Source organism: Pristiophorus japonicus, chromosome 11 (assembly GCF_044704955.1).
Source record: "Pristiophorus japonicus isolate sPriJap1 chromosome 11, sPriJap1.hap1, whole genome shotgun sequence".
NCBI lineage: Eukaryota > Metazoa > Chordata > Chondrichthyes > Pristiophoridae > Pristiophorus > Pristiophorus japonicus.
Window position 1 is genome coordinate 182,325,063 of NC_091987.1, and position 24,540 is coordinate 182,349,602.

Consider the following 24,540-nt stretch of genomic DNA (forward strand, 5'->3'; position numbering starts at 1 on the left):
CATTTAATAAAGGGTCTTTGTAAAGTTTCACCCAGTGGGCTTTTTATGCAGACATGTGGCTTTCATAGAATCACAGTGTGGAAGAAACAAAGAAAGACTTGGATTTCTTTAGCGCCTTTTATGACCACCAGACATCTCAAACCGCTTTACAGCTAATGAAGTACTTTTGCTGTGCGAGTTCGGGGCCAGGGGCTCAGGGGCAACACGGACCAGCCCACACCGCGATACGTGTGTGCACTAGGTCCGTGCAGTAGAGCAGGTCTCCAGTTGTCTTGGGTAATCCTTGCCACTGGACCAAGACCTAGCTCTGTCAAGCCCGTGTGGTGGCTGGTGTGCAATGGCCACCCCGCGTTAAAAAGATCCAGACACAGGCATCTTCCACCCTTCAGGATGTAGTTCGGGTGCTTCATGGAAACACCTATGAACTCATCCTTTTTTTTGGTGTGGAAGCAGGTCATCCTCGTTTCGAGGGACCGCCTATGATGATGATGATGATAATGTGGGAAACGCAGCAGCCAATTTGCACACAAGCAAGCTCCCACAAACAGCAATGTGATAATGACCAGATAATCTGTTGTTTTTATTTTGTTGATTGGTAAATATTTGCCAGGATACTGGGAATACCTCCCCTGCTCTTCTTTGAAATAGTGCCATGGGATCGTTTACGTCCATTTGAGAGAGCAGTCGGGGCCTCGGTTTAACGTCTCATCTAAAAGACAGCACCTCCGACAGTGCAGGGCTCCCTCAGCCTAGATTTTTCACGCTCAAGGCCCTGGAGTGGGACTTGAACCCACAATCTTATGACTCAGAGGCAAGAGTGCTACCCACTCAGCCACAGCTGACACTTTGTGTCTGTGCTGGCTCTCTGAAAGAGCTATCCAATTAGTCCCATTCCCGGCTAATTTTCCCTTTTCGCTATATATCAATTCCTTTTTGAAAGTTACTGTTGAATCTGCTTCCACCGCCCTTTCAGGCAGCATGTTCCAGATCATCATAACTCACTGCGTTTTAAAAAGGTCTCTTAAACCCCCCCCTGGTTCTTTGCCAATGATCTTAAGTTTGTATCCGCTGGTTACTGACCTTCCTGCTAGTGGAAACAGTTTCTTCTTATTTACTATATCAAAACCCCTCATAATCTAAGTTTGGAGAATGATCACACAGATTGGATTTGAATACAACAAAGAACAATGCAGACATTAGCAGGAGGGATGTGAGGTGCATCCTTGAAAGGAAGTTATCCTCAGCTTTGTACTGAAATGTGCTGACAATCAAATGCTCTTTGCAAGGAGCCTGTATAACACAATGCTGCCCCCTGGTGTACCACTCGAGGTTGGCAGTGATCTAACTGAGAGCCTCTGATCATCATCATCATCATAGGCAGTCCCTCGGAATCGAGGAAGACTTGCTTCCACTCTTAAAATGAGTCTTTAGGTGGCTGAACAGTCCAATACGAGAGCCACAGACTCTGTCACAGGTGGGACAGACAGTCGTTGAGGAAAAGGGTGGGTGGGACAGATTTGCCACACGCTCTTTCCGCTGTTGCGCTTGATTTCTGCATGCTCTCGGCGATGAGACTTGAGGTGCTCAGCACCCTCCCGGATGCACTTCCTCCACTTAGGGCGGTCTTTGGCCAGGGACTCCAAGGTGTCAGGGGGGATGTTGCACTTTATCAGGGAGGCTTTGAGGGTGCCCTTGTAACATTTCCACTGCCTACCTTTGGCTCGTTTGCCGTGTAGGAGTTCCGAGTAGAACGCTTGCTTTGGGAGTCTCGTGTCTGGCATGCGGACAATGTGGCCTGTCCAGTGGAGCTGATCAAGTGTGATCAGTGTTTCAATGTTGGGGATGTTGGCCTGGTCGAGGATGCTAATGTTGATGTGTCTGTCCTCCCAGGGGATTTGTAGGATCTTGCGGAGACATCGTTGGTGGTATTTCTCCATCGACTTGAGGTGTCTACTCCACATGGTCCATGTCTCTGAGCCATACAGGAGGGCGGGTATTACTACAGCCCTGTAGACCATGAGCTTCACTGTCCATAAGAGTTTCAATCCCCTGTGCTGTCGCTGGTAATCCAAGTCCAATAGGGTTTGGTTTAACGCTGTTGGGGAGTGAGATGCAGCGAAGAGTTTTTCTTTTGTCAAATGAATGTTTTATTGCTGAGTACTGATGGCAAACTGTGCTCTGGTGTATGAAGCCTTAGGGGCTGCACTTGTATGTAGGCTGGGAAGTCTAGAAATAGGGGTCATAGTCTCAGGATAAGGGGTTGGCCACTTAGGACTGAGATGAAGAGAAATTTCTTCATTCAAAGGGTTGTGAATCTTTGGAATTGTCTGGCTGTGGATGCTCAGTCATTGAGTATATTCAAGACTGAGATCGATAGATTTTAGGAAACTAATGGAACCAAGGGTGGGGGTATATTGGGGGAACATGCAGTTGAGGTAGAAAATCAGCCATGATCTTATTGAATGTCAGAGTAGGTTGAAAGGGCTGAATGGCCTTCTCCTGCTCTTAATTCTTACGAAAGGAAGAAAGACTTGAATTTATATAGCGCCTTTCATGACCACTGGATGTCCCGAAGCCATTTACAGCCAATGAAGTACTTTTTGAAGTGCAGTCACTATTGTAATATTGGAAATACGGCAGCCAATTTGCGCACAGCTAGCTCCAATAAACAGCTATGTGATAATGACCAGATAATCTGTTTTTGTTATGTTAATTGAGGGATAAGTATTGGCCAGGACACCGGGGATAACTCCCCTGCTCTTCTTTGAAATAGTGTCATCGAATCTTTTACGTCCCATGACAGCAGACGGGGTCTTGGTTTAACATCTCATCCGAAAGACGGCACCTCTGACAGTGCAGCACTCTCTCAGCACTGCACTGGAGTGTCAGCCTAGATTTATGTATTCAAGTCCCTAAAGTGAGAATTTAACCCTCAATCTTCTGACTCAGAGGCAAGTGTGCTACCCACTGAGCCTCAGCTGACACTAAAGTGTGACATCTTTCAGGCATTGGTTTCAGAAATTGGTCTTTGTTGGACCCAACTTACGCCTGTAAAATGGGCCCATCGCGATCCAATTTCTACCCCAATAGTTTTGAAATGAAGAGGAAAAAAATACGATTTCTTCCAATTTTTACAAGTTATGATGAATCTTTATAAAATACTGGTTTGACCTCAGCGAGAGTATTGTGTCCAATTCTGGGCACCGCACTTTAGGAAGGATGTGAAGGCCTCAGAGAGGGTGCAGAAAAGTTTTACAAAAATGGTTCTGGGGATGAGGGACTTCAGTTACGTGGATTGATTAGAGAAGTTGGGGTTGTTCGCCTTAGAGCAGAGAAGGTTGAGAGGAAATTTGATAGTGTTCAAAATCATGAGGGGTCTGGACAGAATAGATGGAGAGAAACTGTTCCCATTGGCAGAATGGTCGAGAACCAGAGGACACAGATTTAAGGTGATTGGCAGAAGAACCAAAGGCGACATGAGGAAAGACTTTTGTATGCAGCGAGAGGTTAGGATCTGGAATGCGTTGCCTGAAAGGGTGGTGGAGGCAGACTTAATCATGGCTTTCAAAAGGGAATTGGATAAATACCTGAAAGGAAAGGGCAGGGGAGTGAGACTAGCTGAGGGACACTTACAGAGGGTCACCCCGACTTGCGAGAGGACACCACTGCAGGTTGGGAGGATAAAAGAGCATACCACTGCAGCTTCCACGCAAGCGGCTACAAGTGTCCGACGGCTTCGAAGTGGGTGACTGTGTGATGTCATCAAAACCCAGGTCGCCGTTTGAAGCATGGGCAGGGACATCGGCATGGCCCAGGTACAGCGGAGGAGCGGGAAGGTCGAGGCGGATGAGCGGTGAGATATCGTGGTGGAGATGCGGTGAATGTTTTTGTGGCAGAGGAGCAGCGAGAGATCGTGGCGGAGGAACGGTGGGGGATCGTTACGGAGGTGTGGTGAGTGTTTGTGGCGGAGGAGCGACGAGAGATTGTGGCAAAGGTGCGGCAGATGAGGGTACAGGGCCCAGAAGAGTCGAGGGCCGAGGAGCAGCATGGGCCAGCCCACACTGCAATACATGTGTGCACTAGGTCCGTGCAGCAGAGGAGGTCTCCAATCATCCTAGTTAATCCTTGCCACTGGATAAAGGCCTAGCTCTGTCCAGCCCGTGTGGTGGCTGATGTGCACTGGTCACCACACGATAAAAAAATACATGCACAGGCATCTTCCACCCCCTCAATTGGAGTTCAGGACTGGAATGTCGGGTCCTTCATTGAAACATCTGTGAACCCATCGTCGTTCAAGGGACCGCCTATGATTTGATGACTTGCAGAGAGCTGGCACAGGCTCGATGGGCCGAATGGCCTCCTTCTGTGCTGTAACCATTTGATGATTCTAAATGGAGATCGTGTACATAAGAACATAAAAATTAGGAGCAGTAATCGGCCATTCGGCCCCTCGAGCCTGCTCTGCCATTTGACCCCTGATCATGGCTGACCTTCTACTTCAACACTTTCCTGCACTATCCCCAAATCCCTTGATTCCCTTAATATCCCAAAATCTATCGATCCCTGTCTTGAATATACTCAAAAATTGAGCCTCCACCACCCTCTGGGGCAGAGAATTCCAAAAATTCACCATCCTCTGAGTGAAGAAGTTTCTCTTCATCTCAGTCCCAATTGGCCGTACAAAGTGATTGGCTGAACAGAGCAGAGCATCAAGAGCACGGCTTGGTGTGATTCCCAGACAGCAACCTGTACAATAATAGAGATTAAAAGGTTAGGGTAGCAGTGCTTTGTGCGTTACCTCACTTCACCGAGAGCTGAAACCATTCCAGATCAATAAAAAAAATTACTTCTGCTTCATATTTAAGAGCCTAACATGACATTCTATTTAAGAATGCAATCAAAGAAACTGATCTGGTTAAAAAAAAGAGGAGATTTAATTTAAATTGAAGTATTTTTCTATTTTTGTAGATTAATCCCTTTCAGATGATGTTTAATGTCTGTAAGCCACATATAGGCAGAATGTGCTTAGTGATTTAGAATTCAAAGAATCCCACCATAAATGGCTGTATAGATTTGAATCCTGAAACTCCTGAATTATATTTTTATTCAATCTTACTTTAACATTTCCAATAACGAGTTTTATTATTTGTTATGAGAAATATGGATAATAACTACAGGAAATCTGGCCACAGTCATAAACTGTATTTTTTGATGTTGATAATGAAATTGTATTCAGTATTCCAGGGGTAGGAAGGAGCTTAACAGGTTTGAACATTTAATACTTTGTTGCTCTGTGCACGACTTTAGTGGAGGTGTTAACCCACTTAAAATGAATGGTTTAATGCCTGCTCTAAAATAGCACGAGTAGGAATGTGCCCCAGTGACATTAACCTCCAGAAGATCGATTGAAACAATTGTAGTGGCCAGACCTCCCTCCTAAAGTTCATTGGGCACCTTTAAGATAGTTGGGATTGGAGGTGAGGAAACACATCTATTAAGCTACTTCCACTCATCATATCGGCATAATCCGGGCATAATCGGCCCGAAGCAGCGCACATGATCTTTGAATCTGGTTCAAGATTCAATTTGCCCGGATCAGGCCCTGCCCACAAACATGCCACGCCCCCAGATCTCCGGCAGCGAACCCAGCATTCAGCGCGGCCCCGACTTGTGACGAACACCAGAGACAGGTCGGGGCCTTAAAAGAGCATAGAGGAGTGCCACTACAAGACACAGCGCATGCTGCTGGCTGCAGGAGGGCGACTGCTGTGAAGAGGGCGACTGGATTTGATGTCACCCAAATCCAGGTCGCTGATTGGAGCGTGGACAGGTACAGCAGGAGCAGCGAGGTCGGGGCGAAGGAGCGGTGAGAGTTCATGGAGCGATGTGACTGGGGCCCAGGAGAGGCGAGAGTGCTGGCCCAGAAGAGCCGAGGGCCCAGGGGCAGCACAGGCCAGCCCACACTGTGATATGTGTGCGCACTAGGTCTGTGCAGCAGAGCTGGTCTCCAGTCGTCCTGGTTAACCCTTGCCACTGGACCAAGACCTAGCTCTGTCAAGCCCGTGTGGTGGCTGGTGTGCAATGGCCACCCCATGTTAAAAAAATCCAAGCACAGCCATCTTCCACCCTTCAATATGTAGTTCGGGACCTGGAATATTAGGTCCTTCATTGAAACACCTGTGAACTCATCCCTTTTTGGCATGGAAGCAAGTCATCCTCAATACGAGGGATCGCCTATGATGATGATGATGACAAATCTCCATTGCTTCCTTTTTTCAATTTTAATTGCGTGCGTAGAACTGTTAAAGTTAATGAAGAATTGGATTAATGGTTTCAATTGAACATTAAAAACAATGTGAACAGGACTGAGTGTCAAAGGTTAGTGAAGCCAACAGCTGTATCACTACTTAAATTCCATCTTAATGGATATGCTTATAAAATTACACCCTGGGCCATAGGGCAGTTGTGATTTTTACATTGATATGGCGCTGTTCATGTTGAAACTGTTTGTACAATTAGTTATTGAAGTGTACTGACGGTTGTTATGGAGGCAAGTGGGGCATCCATTCTGTAGCATCAATATCTCCCATCCAGTCATAAGGTCAACAAACCATTCAGGAATCTATTTAATGGTGGTATTTGAAGAGAACGGATGCTGACCAGGACACTGACTGGTAGAACTCGCTGCTCAGATGCTATTCCCTAAGTTAAGATGGGGGGGGGTGGCGGAGGTAGGGGGAGAGAGGAGGAATTCCAGATTTAAACACTATGCTGTCCAAACTCTGCATTTATGCTGCTGTCCAATGTTCTTGGTTCACTTTTGGGAGTGGCTTTGTTTTCAAACTATCACTAGTAGTTCCAGATCCACCTCTTTGCCTATTTCCAGCTTCGTAACATTGCCCGACTCTGCCCCTGCCTCAGCTCATCTGCTGCTGAAACCCTCATCCATGCCTTTGTTATCTCTAGACTTGACTATTCCAACGCACTCCTAGCCGGCCTCCCACGTTCTACCCTCCGTAAACTTGAGATCATCCAAAACTCAGCTGCCCATGTCCTAATTCGCACCAAGTCCCGCTCACCCTCTGTGCTCGCTGACCTACATTGGCTCGCGGTTAAGCAAAGCCTCGATTTTAAAAATTCTCATCCTTGTTTTCAAATCCCTCCATGGTCCCGCCCTTCTCTATCTCTGTAATCTCCTCCAGCCCTATAACCCTTTGAGATATACGCTCTCCTCCAATTCTGGCTTCTTGAGAATCCCCAATTTTAATCGCTCCACCATTGGCGGCCGTGCCTTCAGCTGTCAAGATCCTAAGCTCTGGAATTCCCTTCCTACATGTTTTCTACGGAAGTTTTAAAAAAGGTTCACGGACCTGCTAAGCCCTAGCACCAACTGTAGAAATTGCCACAGCCATACTTAAACTATCTGTAGGAAATAATATTTAAGCGCATGGGAAGGCTAGATTATTAAAATGTTCTTGTAGAATTTTATTGGAAAGAATTATAACTCAAGTATCCAAACAATAAGGATTCAGTTCCTTTACATCAAAATAATCTTTCTAATCCAAGCACCAATCGAAGTAAGAACATATCTTCCATCCCTCAATGACAGCGAGATTCGTGTTGCTTTTTAATCCTTCCTGACTGAACAAATAGGAATGGTTTTGTTAACTCTCTTATTCTGAGGAGATACAGGACCTGCTGCAATTTCGATGGGTTTTTGCCAATATGAGCGGAATTCACATCTGGTATCCTCTTCCTCTCAAGAATTCAATTTCTCCTGTATTAAACGGGAAATCTCCGTGATAATTTTTCTTTTTCCACCTGGTATCAGCATGAACCGTCCCCAAATCAGCTTGAACATGAATCAGACACAGGTTAAATGTGCTACTTCCTGCTCCTCAGAAACCATCTCCAGACTCACTATTCTTCATATTCTATCCCCACCCATCCATATGGCCTTTTCGAGAAGCACGGATGATGCATTGCAGAACTGTGGACAAAAACATTGATATAACGCCATTCAATGTAGAAGAACTTCCCAAGGCCCTTTGCAGAAGTGCAAGGGGGTAAAGAAGGTGTGTGTGTGTGTGTGTGTGTGGGGGGGGGGGGGTGGGGGGCAGGGAGAACAATGACTTCTGAGTCAACAAAGGAGATATTAGGAAGGGTAACCAGAATCTGAGTCAAAGAGAAATGTTTTAAGAGAGGTCAAGGGAAGAGAAGGAAGGATTTAGAGAGGAAATTCTCGAGATTGGGGCCTAGGTGGCTTGCGGCTTAGTCATCAGTGGTGGGGCGAAAGGTGGGGGAGATGCACAAGAGGCTGGAGTCAGAGGGAGGAAGAGTGGTTGGGGGGATTGTAAGACTGGAGGAGGTTACAGAGATAGGAAGGGGTAAGGCCATGGAGGAACTTCAACACAAGGATGAGAATTCTAAACTTGAGACGATGGGTGACCAAGAGCCAGTGTAGGTCAGCAAGTACAGGGATGATAGGCGACTGGGACTTGGTGAATATTCGGATATGGTCAGCAGGGATCTGGATAAGCTGAAGTTCATGGGGCGTGGAGGATACAAGCAGCAGAGGCAGCTTTAAACTGCAGATTTGTGTTCAGCATGAATTGAGTTCTGATTCCCTAAACTCAAACCACGTAGGACTTTATAAAGTATTAATTTTTGTTCCATCATTTTTTTTGTAAACCTGTCGAATGCCCTTAATGAGATTGTTGCCTGTCTAATTACTTGCGTAGTATAGCACACAAGAACACACAAATCAGGAGCAGGAGGAGGCCATACAGCTCTTTGAATCTACTCTGCCATTCATGAAGATCATGGCTGATCTTCAAACTCAACTCCTCTTTCCTGCCTGATCCCTACATCCCTTGATTCCCCTAGAGTCCAAAAATCTATCGCTCTCAGCCTTGAATATACTCAAATGATTCAGCATCCCCAGCCCTCTGGGGTAGAGAATTCCAAAGATTCACAACCCTCTGAGTGAAGAAATTCCTCCTCATCTCAGTCTTAAATGGCTGACCCTTATCCTGAGACTGTGCCCTGAGACTAGTACCATTTGATTTTTGGATCGAGCTTCTACTAATTACTTTGTTACAGTGTGGCCTGTATGATACATCATACTGGACCATCAAAAATAGCACTCTTTCTGTTTTAAAATCCAGGCGAGGAGCTGATATGTGTAGCATCGGGGAGAAGCTGAGGTAAATCGGAATATAATGATTAGGCAAAAGCTTGGGATTTAAACGCCAGTAGAATTCAGTCCTTGAAAAAGAAAGACTTGCATTAATATAGCGACTTCCACAACCTCAAGGATTCCTAAAATGCATTCAGGAGAACTTTTTTAGACAATATATAACAAGACCAATAAGAGAGGGTACGGTTCTGGACCTGGTTTTGGGGAATGAAGAGGGGCAGGTGGAAGGGGTATCAGTGGGAGAACATTTTAGTGCTCGTGATCATAATTCAGTAAGATTTAGGGTAGTTATGGAACAGGAAAAAAGGTGGACCAGGAATAAAAGTTCTCAATTGGGGTAAAGCCAATTTTGCTGAGCTGAGATGGGATTTGGCCAAAGTGGACTGGAAATGGTTACTTGATGGTAAATCAGTGTCAGAGCAGTGGGAGGCATTCAAGGAGGAGATTCTGAAGGTAGAGAGCAAATATGTTGCTTTAAAGAAAAAGGGTGGGGCTAACAAATCTAGAGCCTCCTGGATGTCAAGGGACATACAGGGTAAGATAAAGAAAAAAAGGGAAGCTTATGACAGATACCGAGAACTCAATACTGCAAATACTCAATACTCAATACGAGAACTCAGTATAAAAGTGCAGGGGTGCAATTAAAAAAGATATCATGAAAGCAAAGAGAGAGTATGAAAGAATGTTGGCAAGTAAAATCAGGGAAAACCCAAAGATGTTTTTAAAATACATTAAGAGCAAGAGGATAACTAGGGAAAGAATGGGGCCTATTATAGACCATAAAGGAAATCTGTGTATGGAGGCGGAAGACATGGGTAGAATTCTTAATGAATACTTTGCATCAGTTTTCACAAAAGAGAGTGCCGATGCAGATTTTGCAATGAGGGAGGAGGAGTGAGAAATATTAGATGAGATAAATATAATGAGAGAGGAAGTATTAAGGGGCTTAGCAGCTTTAAAATTTGATGAATCCCCAGGCTCGGATGAAATATATCCCAGGCTGTTAAGAAAAGCAAAAGAGGAAATAGCAGCGGCTCTGACCATCATTTTCCAATCCTCTCTGGCTACAGGTGTGGTGCCAGAGGACTGGAGAACTGCTAATGTTGTACCTTTGTTTAAAAAGGGAGAAAGGGATAGACCGAGTAATTACAGGCCAGTCAGCCTAACCTCAGTGATGGGAAGATTATTGGAAAAAATCCTGAGGGACAGGATAAATCTTCATTTGGAAAGACATGGATTAATCAAGGACAGTCAGCATGGATTTGTTAAGAGAAGGTCGTGTCTGACGAACTTGATTGAATTTTTTGAGGAGGTAACCAGGAGGATCGATGAGGGCATTGCATATGATGTAGTGTATATGGATTTTAACAAAGCTTTTGATAAGGTCCCAAATGGCAGACTGGTCACAAAAGTAAAAGCCCATGGGATCTGGGGCAAAGTTGGATTCAAACTTGGCTCAGAGGCAGGAGGCAAAGGGTAATGGTTGATGGGTGTTTTTGTGACTGGAAGGCTGTATCCAGTGGGGTTTCGCAGGGCTTAGTGCTGGATCCCTTGCTTTTTGTGGTATATATCAATGGCTTGGACTTGAATGTTGGGGGTATGATTAAAAATTTTGCAGATGACACTAAAATAGGCTGTGTGGTTGATAATGAAGAAGAAAGCTGCGGACTGCAGGAAGATATCAATGTACTGGTCAGGTGGGCGGAACATTGGCAAATGGAATTCAATCTGGATAAGTGTGAGGTAGTGCATTTGGTGAGGTCTAACATGGCAAGGGAATACACATTAAATGGTATGACACTGAAAAGTGTAGAAGAACAAAGCGACCTTGGAGTGCAGGTCCACAGATCCCTGAAGGTAGCAGGCTAGGTAGATAAGATGGTTAAGAAGACATATGGAATACTTGCCTTTATTAGTCGAGGCATGGAATACAAGAGCAAGGAGGTTATACTTGAGCTGTATAAAACACTGGTTAGGCCACAGCTGGAGTACTGCATGCAGTTCTGGTCACCACATTACAGGAAAGATGTGATTGCACTGGAAAGGGTGCAGAGGAGATTTACAAGAATGTTGCCTAGACGAGAGAATTTTGTCTATGAGGAAAGATTGGAGATGCTGGGTCTGTTTTCTTTGGAACAGAGGAGGCCAAGGGGAGACCTGATTGAGGTGTATAATGATAGGTCCTTACTATACAGTATAAATGCACACGAGGCCCATGCTTGAGAGAAGGTCAGTCTGTGACCTGTCCTTTATTCCTTAGCACTCCAAGTGATGAAGGTGGGTGGAGCTTCCCCTTTTGTACCTGAAGGCCCAGGTTAGGAGTGTCTCCCACCTAGTGCTCATTGTTCTCACAGTGTACAACTTAGATCAGATTATACATGGGTTATATTGCTGGTTGAATACATGACATCACCTCCCCCCCAAAGTCTTATTGGGATCACAGGTTAAGTCTCTCTGGTGGTTTACGCTCTCTTGTAGAGCGCCTGAGTTGGGGCTCCAGTTGTTGGGCGCTGGCCTGAGTGCCTGCTGTTTGCGGTGCCTCAGGCCAGTCCGGACTGCCCACAGTGACTGGGCTCTCCTCCCTTTGGTTCTGGTGTTCGGTCACCTGTGGTGGAGTGAACTCTACATTGTTCTCGTCCTCTGCTTCTTCTATGGGGTTGCTGAACCTCCTTTTTGTTTGATCCATGTGTTTGCAGCAGATTTGTCCATTGGTAAGTTTACCTACCAGAATCCTATTTCCCTCTTTGGCAATCACAGTGCCTGCGAGCCATTTGGGCCCTGCAGCGTAGTTGAGGACAAAAACAGGATCATTTACATCAATACATCGCGCCCTCGCATTCCTGTCATGGTAGTCATATTGTGGCTGGCGCCTGCTCTCGACAATTTCTTTCATGGTGGGGTGTATAAGGGATAACCTGGTTTTGAGCATCCTTTTCATTAGCAGCTCTGCGGGTGGAACCCCTGTGAGCGAGTGTGGTCGGGATCTATAGGACAACAGGAGGCATGATAAGCGTCTTTGTAGAGAACCCCCTTGGATTCTGAGCATCCCCTGTTTGATTATCTGCACTGCTCGTTCTGCCTGGCCGTTTGAGGCTGGCTTGAACGGTGCCGTTCTAACATGGTTAATTCCATTGCCTGCCACGAAGTCCTGGAATTCAGTGCTTGTGAAGCACGGGCCATTGTCGCTGACCAAGACGTCCGGTAGACTGTGGGCCGCGGACATTGCCCGTAGACTTTCTACCGTGGCAGAGGATGTGCTTGAATTTAAAATGTCACACTCAATCCATTTGGAGTAGGCGTCTACTACAACCAAAAACATTTTTCCCATGAAAGGACCTGCGTAGTCCATATGGATGCGTGACCAAGGCTTGGCGGGCCATGGCCAGGGGCTAAGGGGGGCTTCCCTGGGCGCATTGCCCAGCTGGGCACGCATGTTGAACCTGCGAACACAAAGTTCCAGATCTGCATCTATCCCTGGCCACCAAACGTGTGACCTGGCAATTGCCTTCATCATGACAATGCCTGGGTGCTCATTGTGGAGTTCTCTGATGAACACCTCTCTGCCCATCTGGGGCATGACTACGCGGTTTCCCCACAGTAGGCAATCGGCCTGAATCGAGAGTTCATCCTTGCGCCTGTGAAATGGTTTAAATTCCTCAGGGCATGCCCTGTATGTGGCTGCCCAGTCCCCATTCAGGACACATTTCTTGACTAGAGACAATAGCGGTCTCTATTTGTCCAGACTTTAATACGACGGGCTGTCACAGGTGAGCCTTCGCTTCCGAAAACTTCAACAGCCATGACCATCTCAGCAGCATGCTCGGTAGCCCCTTCAGTGGTGGCTACTGGGAGCCTGCTGAGTGCATCGGCGCAGTTTTCGGTGCCCGGTATGTGCCGAATTGTATAATCATAGGCGGCTAACGTTAGTGCCCATCTCTGTATGCGGGCTGATGCGTTTGCATTTATGGCCTTGTTGTCGGCCAAAAGGGACGTTAGGGGTTTGTGATCTGTCTCCAGCTCAAATTTCCTGCCAAACAGGTACTGGTGCATTTTCTTTACAGCATATACACAAGCGAGCGCCTCCTTTTCTACCATCCCGTAACCCCTTTCTGCCTGGGACTGAATTCTGGAGGCATAAGCTACCGGCTGTAACTGACCCTTGACATTGACATGCTGCAACACACACCTGACACCATAGGATGACGCATCGCAAGTTAACACAAGTTTCTTACATGGGTCGTATAGTGTTAACAGAGTGTTGGAACATAACAAATTGCATGCTCTATTAAAAGCCCTTTCCTGGCTGTCCCCCCAGACCCATTCGCGACCTTTGCGTAGGAGCACGTGTAGCGGCTCTAGCAGCGTGCTCAATTTGGGAAGAAAGTTACCAAAATAGTTCAGGAGCCCCAGGAACGAACGCAGCTCCGTCGTGTTACGGGGTCTGGGTGCTCTCTGGATCGCTTCCATCTTGGACGCAGTCGGGCTGATCCCGTCTGCTGCTACCCTCCTCCCCAGGAATTCTACCTTTGGAGCTAGGAAAACGCACTTCGCTTTTTTCAGTCGCAGCCCTACCCAGTCCAGTCTGCGCAGCACCTCCTCCAGGTTGTGGAGGTGTTCTTCAGTATCGTAACCCATGATGAGGATGTCGTCCTGAAAAACCACCGTCCCTGGAATCGTTGGAAGATCGCGGCGGCCGAGCAAATCCAGAACGGACATCTGTTGTACTCAAACAACCCCTTGTGTGTCGTGATGGTGGTCAGCTTCTTCGACTCACTCGCCAGCTCCTGGGTCATGTAAGCTGAGGTCAGGTCCAATTTTGAAAAAAGTTTGCCACCGGATAGCGTAGCAAAGAGGTCCTCCGCTCTCGGTAGCGGGTACTGGTCTTGGAGTGACACCAGATTGATGGTGGCCTTGTAATCACCACATTTCCTGACCGACCCATCCGCCTTGAGCACCGGCACAATCGGGCTTGCCCAGTCACTGAATTCAACTGGCGAGATGATGCCTTCCCTCAGCAGGTGGTCCAATTCGCCTTCTATCTTTTCCCGCATCATTTACGGCACCGCTCTGGCCTTGTGGTGTACTGGCCTGGCTTCTGGGTTTATGTGAATCACTACCTTGGCCCCCATGAAAGTGTCAATGCTGGGTTGAAATAATGAGTCAAATTTGTCCAGGATCTGTGAGCATGATACTCGCTCCACAAAGGAAATTGCATTGACATCGCCCCATTTCCAATTCATGACAGCAAGCCAACTCCTCCCCAGTAGTGCGGGACTGTCCCCTGGGACAATCCAGAGTGGCAACATGTTCTCCGAATCTTTGTGGGTCACGACTACCGTGGTGCTGCCTAGCACCGGAATGATCTGCTTTGTGTAAGTCCGTAGCTGTGCGTCAATCGGCGATAATTTTAGCCTCCTGGGCTTGGACGCCCACAACTTTTCGAACTGTTTGATACCCATTAGGGACTGGCTGGCCCCCATGTCTAGCTCCATTGATACTGGGATGCCATTGAGGAGCACTTTCATCATTATCGGTGGCGTCCTGGTGTATGAACTGTATACATGCTCCACATGAACTCGCTGAACTTCAGCTTCCAGCGATTTCCCCCAACGTTCATTTCTGCAATTTCTGCAGGTATTTTGCTCATCTCTGCAACCCCCGGCTGAGTGTGTGCCTCCACGCCTCCAATATGAGCTGTTTTTGGAAACAAAAGGTCCCTTGCCAGTCAATCGTCCCTGACTGCCCCTGTTAATGTCCTTGAGTGCGCCATTAACAGGTGTTGATGGCCCCATTACTGGCCGCATTGTCCCTTGCAATGGCATGAATCGCTGTTCAGCTTGCCATTGTCTCTGTCGAACTCCCCCTCTGGGTTCGACTACATGTTGGGGCATGCCCAATTGCCCCTGTCTGCCTGGAGAACTGTGTGCTGCTTTAACAATGTTGAATCTCTGTCCCAACCATTCCTTAACACAGTACCTCTCGTCTGTTCTGCTAGTGGCTATGCTCGCGTGGTTTAAATCCCAGTTTCTCGTCGCCATTGATAGGTCCTTACTATACAGTATAAATGCACACGAGGCCCATGCTTGAGAGAAGGTCAGTCTGTGACCTGTCCTTTATTCCTTAGCACTCCAAGTGATGAAGGTGGGTGGAGCTTCCCCTTTTGTACCTGAAGGCCCAGGTTAGGAGTGTCTCCCACCTAGTGCTCATTGTTCTCAGTGTACAACTTAGATCAGATTATCCATGGGTTACGTTGCTGGTTGAATACATGACATATAAAATTATGAGGGACCTGGATAGAGTGTATAGGAAGGACCTATTTCCCTTGGCAGAGGGGTCAACAACCAGGGAGCATAGATTTTAAGTAATTGGGGGAAGGTATAGAGGGAACATGAGAGGAAACTTCTTTACACAGAGGATGGTGGGAGTCTGGAACTCACTGCCTGAAAGGGTGCTGGAGGTAGAATGCTTCACCATATTTAAAAAATACTTGGATGTGCACTTGAAGTGCCGTAACCTACAGGGCTACAGACCAAGAGCTGGAAAGTGAGATTAGGCTGGATAGCTCTTGGTGGGCCGGCGCGGACACGATGGGCTGAATGGACTCCTTCTGAACTGTAAATTTCTATGATTCTATGAATCTATGACATCCCAAAACACTTTACAACCAATTAAGTACTTTTGAAGTGCAGTCACTATTGTAATGTAGGAAAGGTTCCAGCCAATTTGCACACAGTAAGATCCCACAAACAGCAGTATAATAATGACCAGATCATTTGTTTTTAGGTGCGGTTTGAGGAATAAGTATTGGCCAGAACATGGGGAGAACTCTCCTGCTCTTCTTGATTTTAACACACACAGGCAGAAGGATAACGCTTGGGACAAAAGAATGAGGGGTAAATTCAGAGCAACGATGATTGCAGTTGCATTGATAAACTAGAGACACAAGAAAGGTTGTGATGGAGCAGAAGAGGTTGCAAACTGCCCTGTACTGCACAGTATATTGAACCAGCCTGAGACCTGCCTCTGGAATTCAAGATGTAAGCTGACAACTTCTGTTTATGAGATAAATAATGTAGCTTGGTAATTCATTGCGCTGTTCATGGTCACTGCCTGAATAAGTAAACTGAACTAATTCTACACAGGGCTAATGATATAGGAGAGCCCCTATGCATTTCAGCAGAGGCTGCCTAATTAACTGTACTTATAATTGCATAGTGTTTGCCAATAGGAGTATTATGCAATTATGTGGAGCTATCCTGGCACAAATAGAAAGTATAGCAGCAGTAAGTAGCTATAAAGCAGCATCTACTGTAGTTTTTCTTTCTTCTTGATGAGCTGCTCTGTTTAAACTGCCATCACGCTCTCCAAAAAAGGTTGTGCTTTGATCCTACATTTTTAATAATTTATTACATGAAACATTCTCAAATGTCTCATTTTTGTGTTTGTCAAGGTGAGGGATTGAAGGAGGCCAGTCGTGGAAATAAAACACTCGCTACTTTTAGTACCTACCATCATCATCAACCATTCCCAGGTCAGGTACAGCATGATTTAATGCAGAGTAATGCTCCCTCCGCACCGCCCCATCAAAGACTTTCAGGTCAGGAATAGCATGGGTTAGCTACAGAATAAAACTTCTTCTACTTCTTCCAATAGTGCATCTCAAACCCCTGCCACCACTCATAGAACAACACCCCTAATGTGGCAATCTAACCCCCTTTTCATTTCCCAGCCCAGCTATCATGATGGCTTCTCTTCAGTGATGTTAACAGTTTAATGTCCATCATATTATGGCCCAGAAATCCCGGCCTCCCCGGATCCGTACGAAGTTTCTGCGTTGGGAAGGCATCGGAAAAGCTGGTTTTCAGCACGCAATGCACATGCGCTGAACACCAGCCTTTCCGATCTGTCAAGTTTCTGACTTGACAGATCCTCCGTATCTCGGGAGCGAGGACATTTGCCAGGGCAAGATTGCGGGATTTACCCATATCTTTCCCAGCAAATGTCCTCAAAATTCTTGCACCTGATAAAAACAGGCGCATAGCCTACTTTTACAGGCGTAAGACTTTAAAAACATACAAAAATATAATTAAATTAAATTTAAAAAACACATATTTTTAAAAACCCTGCCCACTACGTTACATTTATTATTAACCATAATTAAAACTTTTTTAAAAAATCAGCAATTTTTTTTCTTTAAAGAAACATTTCGATCAACTTTAATTTCTATAGTGTATTTATGTGAGGTGTTTTTTTAATAATGTTTTATGTAATGTTTGAGGGTGTTTCTCATTCATAGTAATGAGAGTTTCAGATTTACGAAATTCCTATTACTATGAATGAGAAAATACTTTGCCGTGATTGGGTGTCCAGGCCCACGTGTCTCCTGCGGACGCCCCAACGTGAACGCACTCCGTTGCACAAGAAGAGGAGCCTCGAGGCCGGGATCTCTGGCGGGCGTTCGACCAAAGGGTAAGTGCGCATCTTTTCTCCAACTCTTATCGAACGCCCGTGGGAAGAAGAAACCTGGATTTCTGGGCCAGTGAATTCTGAGCAATGCTGTGCTCAAATTGCACCAAATGCACATTAATTACAACAAGAGACTGATCTATACAGCCAGGTCCAGTAAAAATATCTGTCGTAGGTACATAGGAATTGCTACATGAGAAAAGATCTCGGGGAGAAATTCGGGAGCGCCTCGCGTGAGGTGCTAACTTTCAAAAGTTGGAAACGTTAGTGCCAGGCGCTAATGTTTTCTAACTTTTAAAAAAATGTGGCGTTTGCGCTCCAGGAAGGAAGTGGAGCACTAAATCAAGCACTCCACTTCCTTCCTGAAGCGCAAGAGGCAGCAGGCGGGGCGGCAGATGTGAAACCTGCTCACTGGGCAGTACAGCGCTGCCACGTTGGAAGGCTCCTTCCCTCCCTCAAAGGGAGGGGCCATTGCTGCCGGCTCTGCAAGGGATGAACTTACCTGGTCCTCAACGGCAGCCGCGATTTGGCCCGATCAGCCCGATCCACTGCAGCAAAGTGCCGGGCTGATCGATCGCGGTGGAGAAATTTGAACAAAAAAATCACAGAGCAATGTAAAAAAAAATGTTTTACTTACCTCGGCCACCTCACCTTTAACCATCACCCCTGGAGTGCCCGGGCTCCCGATGGACGCCTCCTGCAGATGCTGGTGTTTTCGCCCGGTGATGCCGCAGGGGGCGGAACCGATGTTCGGGTCCGGGGGCTACCAGGGTGATGCGCACGGTGATGATGTCATGATCTCTGGGCGAAGGGGATCGGGGTGCAATGCCATAACGCTGCCGCAATCTCCCGCCAAATATGGCGAGAGTCGATCTTCTCGCCGTACCCGGTAATTGCTTAACGCCCTGTTACCGTCCCCTGCAGGCGATAATGGCAGGCGTTAAGGAGGCCAAGTTCTAGGCCTAGTAATCTGGTTCGCATTCTACCATCCTGGTAGCCGCATGATACAATGGTAAATGGAGTTGTTGACTAATCCTCGTGATCAATCTCTATCAATTAGTCTGCAACAGACTCAGACATGAAGTGAGGAAAAGACTAATGGTGGAGCGATTTGGGAACAATGAGACCGATGTCATCTGTTGCTCCCAAGCATCCTGCACTTAACGCACGTCATGTCTCAAATTACTCATGTGTTGTATCCCAAAATATTATTTTCTGAAATAAATCTATCTAATTTGCCCTTGATTGAATCAACTGCTACTAATTGCTTCTACTGTCTCTCTGGGGAGCTGGTTCCCGAGATTGACCACTTGCTCGCTGAAATAATGTTTTGCAGATTCGCTTTGAATTTCCCTGCTTGAAGGGGAGGCCATGTCCTCTGGTTCTACTGCTCTGGACAAGCTGAAACAGAAACTTGATCTCACCTCGCTGCATCTTTGGATTTTGTTTTTTGCCCATGTTTGCTCTCTTTGTCTGTACCAATGCTGGATTACAGAACTAGAGGACATGGCCGCTCACTGGAATCTTGCCCAAGTGGCCACTCTCTATGCCACCCAGTTTTGCAACATCATCACCTAAAATGTGGTTACCTGCTCTCACCAAACCCAAATTTCCAGCATTGGTCAGTTTGCTTGATCGCAGTAATTGGTAGGTTATTTCACCACTGGAGTGTATGGTGGCTGAGCCCTATTCTGCCCTCAACCATTCTCCACACACATGCATTTTCTAGAAATGCCAATTGATTGGCAATCAGGAGCCGGCACCTTGGCAGACTTCTCCTCAATGGCCCAAGGCTACCGAGCCCAATTGTAGTGCCTTGGCTGGGATCAGCATAGACTGGCCTTTGGTGGCCATGCCTCAGATGCATACTAACTGAGCCATTCTATTTGTATTTTAATCGGCTTCTGTTGTCTGTTGCAGGTGTAGGGTCAGCAGGATTACAGCTGGAGAGTAAGAAAGAACAATGGGTCTCTGTCGGCAAGACAGTTGTCCTGACCAGTCGGATTCCCTCAAACCTGGCACAGCTCACTCCTGTCTCTGTGGTTTGGAACAAAGAGAACACCGAAGGACTGGTAAGTTAAGGGACGCCCGAGCAGCATCACAACAATGATTTACAGTGTACACTGAAGTGGCTTAATTCCATTTTGAATTTGTTTCAGTTTGAAGTTATTGAACAGCTCAGTGCCCAATTTGTTGGGCCACACATTTATAGGAAGTTAATTTAAGTTTCTAATCTTGGTTTTACCAGAGGGTGACACGAAGCGGAGACTAAAGGGCATTCTGGAGGAATGGGGTGGCATGTTTGAGGGCGAGTCGAACCAAACTGCTCACACACCACCTTGTGGCCCATTTCAGAATGGCAATAGCTGAAATCTGTCCTTGTCCTTTTATGTTTGGAAGAGAAGTATGTCGTACAAACGTGATAGAAGGACCATATAGTACTCCAAGAAATTTCATATTTCACTCCAATCACGCGGTGCAAGAGACTAATATTGCACAACAAGACTCCATCTCACGGAGAAGCAGTTGCAAAATAACTGTCTTTTGGGAGCAAGAAAGCAGATCTGAAAGCTGTCTTTGGCTGGGAGCATGTGAAGAATGGGTTTGAATAACCTTCATGTTCAGTCAAAGACAATCAAGCTTTTCCTGTACCATGCCACGTTCTATCCGAGCTGCAATTTCCTGAAACACTACCCTTTGTGTGAAAAAGTGCTTCCTGATTTTGCTTCTCAATGGTCTGGCTCTAATGTTAAGATTATGTCCCCTTGTTCTTGATTCCCCTCCCAGAAAAATAGTTTCTGCATATCAATCCTATAAAATGCTTTTATCATCTCGATCAGATCGTCCTTCAATTTCTTAAACTCAGGGGAATACAAGCCAGGTTTGTGCAACTTGTGCTCAAAATTTAATGTTCTAAGCCCCTTCATTCTGGTGAATCTGAACTGCATCCCCACCAAGGCCAATATATCTTTTCTGATGTGAGGTGCACAAAATTAATCACAGTTTACCAGACCCGGGCTCTATACAACTGTACCTATTTCCCCATTTTAATCCAGACCCCTTGAGATAAAGGTCGACATTCCATTATCCTTTTTGATTGCTTTTTGTATCTATTGGCTTTTAATTATTTGTATACTTGGACTCCCTCTTTGCTTCTCGACTGTGATGTATTTGCTTCCTGGGTACTTTGTTTAACAATGCATCGCAACACATTGCTATTAAGAACTAGTTGGTTTATTAGCAAAGATTTAACAATCACACTACACATTACCAGTTCATCCACCAGGCTCACAACGACCCGCCTCATCATGGATCCCTCGAACCCAACTAGCTGGGATTTTATTGAATCTTGTGAACATCACGTGACTGGCTAAGCCATTCCCAACTCAATGGGCCCAAGTTTCGGGTCGCGCCTAAAACGGCGCAGCCTGGACCTGGATGCCCGTTTTTCGCGCCACAAAGTGCACCTAAAAAAACCGTACATGTTCTCCGGCTCCCTCCAGGCCCTCTGGAGCCGGGCGCTGCGCAGCACGAGCTGTGGGGGGTGGAGCCAGGTCCCTGCGCTGAAAACAGTGCCGGGACCTCTGCACATGTGCGCTACAGTGGGTGCGCATGTGCAGTAGCTCCAGGCGCCCAAAACTGTGGGAGGGGTCCGAAGCACGCAGCCCCTAGCCCTGGCCGAATGGCCTCATTGGGGCTGCGTGGATAAGTCTCCTCCCACCTGACCGGACCGGACCGGACCCGACTTCCGCTCTCTTCTCCCCCCCCCCGCAGCGACTCGACCTCTGCTTCCCCCCGCCCCCCCCAGCGACCCGACCTCCGCTCCCCCCACCCCCACGACCCGACCTCCGTGACTCTCTCTTATCCCCCCCCCCGACCTCCGCAACTCCCCCCCCTCCCCAGGACCTCTGCGACTCTCCCCGCCCCCACCCCCCACCCCGAGACCCGACGCCACCTAGCTGTAAATTCAGCCCGAAGTCTTGGGCCCGGCCGTTCAGCTTCCTTCTCTCCCTCCCTTCCTTCCTTCCTCCCTCTCTCCCTCCCTCCCTCTCTCCTTCTCTCCCTCCCTCCCTCCCTCTCTCCTTCCCTCCCTCCCTCTCTCCTTCCCTCCCTCTCTCCCTCCCTCTCTCCCTCTCGCCTTCCCTCCCTCCCTCTCTCCTTCTCTCCCTCCCTCTCTCCCTCCCTCTCTCACTCCCTCTCTCACTCCCTCTCTCACTCCCTCTCTCACTCCCTCTCTCCCCCCTCTCCCTCTCCCCCTTCTCCTCCCCCCACTTCTCCTTCCCCCCCTTCTCCTTCCCCCTTCTCCTTCCCCCTTCTCCTCCCCCCACTTCTCCTTCCCCCCTTCTCCTTCCCCCCCTTCTCCTTCCCCCCCTTCTCCTTCCTCCCCCTTCTCCTTCCCCCCTCCTTCTCCTTCTCCTTCTCCTTCCCCCCCTTCTCCTTCCCCCCCTCTCCTCCTTCCCCCCCTCTCCTCCTTCTCCCCCCTTCTCCTTCTCCCCCCTTCTCCTTCCCCCACTCCTCCCTTCTCCTTCCCCCCCTTCTCCTTCCCCCCTTCTCCTACCCCCCCATCTCCTTCCCCCCCTTCTCCTTCCCCCCCCTTCTCCTTCCCCCCCCCCATTCTCCTTCTCCTCCCACTCGCCACCCCTCCTCCCACCCCCCTTCTCCCCCTCCCCTCGCTGTCAGGAACACAGACACAGACAGAGAGATAGAGTCACTAACAGAGACACACTGGGGGGGGGGGGGGGGCATCCCAGCACACTGTTGGAGGACTCCCGGTGTTGCAGTCGGTAAGTAGAAAATTTTTTATTTATTGATTTTTAAATTAAAAAAAAACATTTTATTAATTTTTTTTAATTGATTTATTGATGTATTTATCATGTACTATTGATGATGGCTCTTTATTTGTAAAACTGAAGTGTTTAATGTTTGTAAACTTCCCTTTAACCCCCCCCCCATTCCCTACGCCTAATTTGTAACCTACACCTGATTTTCTAAAGTGTAGACAAGGTTTTTTCGAACGTACAAAAATCTTCACTTACTCCATTCTAAGTTAGTTTGGAGTAAGTTTTCACTGCCTAAACTTTGAAAACAGGCGTAAGTGGCCGGACACGCCCCCTTTTGAAAAAAAAATTCTGTTCCAAAGTGAAACTGTTCTTACTGACTAGAACTGGAGCAAACTAAATGCCGAGAATTCAAATTTCTAAGATATTCCGTTCTACACCAGTTGCTCAAAAAAAACAGGAGCAACTCAGGCCGAAACTTGGCCCCAATAGTTCTACAACTATTTTGGTAGAACAATAATCAAGTGCCCCTTGACGAAAGGGCCACTAAAACGGGCAAATTAATCAAATTAACTTTTTACCAGAAATTGAAATCAAATAAAAATTTGGTTGCCGGGGGTGATAATGCACTCCAGTCCCTCCAGCGCCCACCTCTTGCGGAAGGCCACAAACGTACCGGTGGACACCGCGTGCTCCATCTCCAGGGACACCCTGGCTCGGATGTAAGCGCGGAAGAGAGGCAGGCAGTCGGGCTGAACGACCCCCTTGACCGCCCGCTGCCTGGACCGGCTGATGGCCCCCTTGGCCGTGCCCAGGAGCAGTCCTACAAGGAGGCCCTCGGACCTACCCGCTCCCCTCCACACAGGGTGCCCAAAGATCAGGAGTGTGGGACTGAAGTGCAACCAGAATTTGAGGAGCAGCCCCTTCAAATATTGTCAACAGCTCTACAAACCTGTGAGCATACTCACAGGTGCATACATTACATCTACAGTCCCTAGTTTCTCACCATTTAAAAAATACTCAGATTTATATTTTTTGAGTCCAAAGTAAATCATCATCATCATAGGCAGCCCCTTGAATCGAGGATGACTTGCTTCCACATCAAAAAGTTCACAGGTATTTCAATGAAGGACCAAAAATTCCAGGTCCCAAACTAAATCTTGAAGGGTGGAAGATGCCTGTGTGTGGATTTTTTTAACGTGGAATGGTCATTACAAACCAGCCACCACACGGGCTTGACAGAGCTCGGTCTTGGTCCAGTGGCAAGGATTAACCAAGACGACTGGAGACCAGCTCTGCTGCACGGATCTAGTGCGCACACATATTGCAAAGTAGATAACCTCATAGTTGCTCACATTGAACTCCATCTGCCTATTTTGCTCACTCACTTATTCTATCAATGCCCCCTTTGCAACTTCCTGCTCCCATCTGAAATACTTACTGTCTCACTTAACAGTATTATCCACAAACCTGGATATACAACTCTCTATTCCTTCATCCAAGTCATTAATAAATACGGTGAAAGGTTGTGGCTGCAGAAGCGATCTCTGCGGAACACCACTTGTCATATCCTGGATATGTGTCTTGTGTAGTGATTTTCCATTATATTTCAAACTTCAAAATGCCACACACACAAATATCACTTATACTCTTTCTGAATGGCAGATGGCAGATTCTGATCCTATTTTATCCCATTAGTCAAGCAGAAAAGGTTGCCACAGGGTTCCTCAATGAAGGTTCCTCAGGGGTCACTGTGCACATCTCATAAAGTCACAATTCTGACAAGCCTCAGTCTAATCCTGTTCCACCGATTGCAGTGCCATGGGCATTCAGACTCTCTGCAGTGATTCACCTGGCATGTCACGAGATTTCTGCCATCTTGCAATTCAGCAGGTGAAGTCTGGGGCCATGAAGTAAATGCACCAATTGGATTTAGTTTAAAAGTTTTCCCGTGGAGTGGGGGTTTGGAGGGAGATATCTAAATGATTTGATGGGATAAAGGATGGCCAAACGGAGTTTCAGCCAATGGAATATCATTCGCTCGGATTCAATTCTCTCCCCTACAACCTTCTCATGCCACAGATTTCCCTGGCTGCT

The 24,540-nt window shown here is 47.0% G+C and overlaps 1 protein-coding gene across 1 annotated transcript in view; it reads left to right on the forward strand.

Annotated features, from left to right (window-relative positions):
• esama (endothelial cell adhesion molecule a) overlaps window positions 1-24,540 on the forward strand; it is a 169,571-nt gene that overhangs the window by 116,748 nt on the left and 28,283 nt on the right. The window contains exon 2 of the mRNA XM_070894351.1: window positions 19,586-19,737. Coding sequence (XP_070750452.1) covers window positions 19,586-19,737 — 152 coding nt within the window. The remainder of the gene's footprint in view (window positions 1-19,585; window positions 19,738-24,540) is intronic.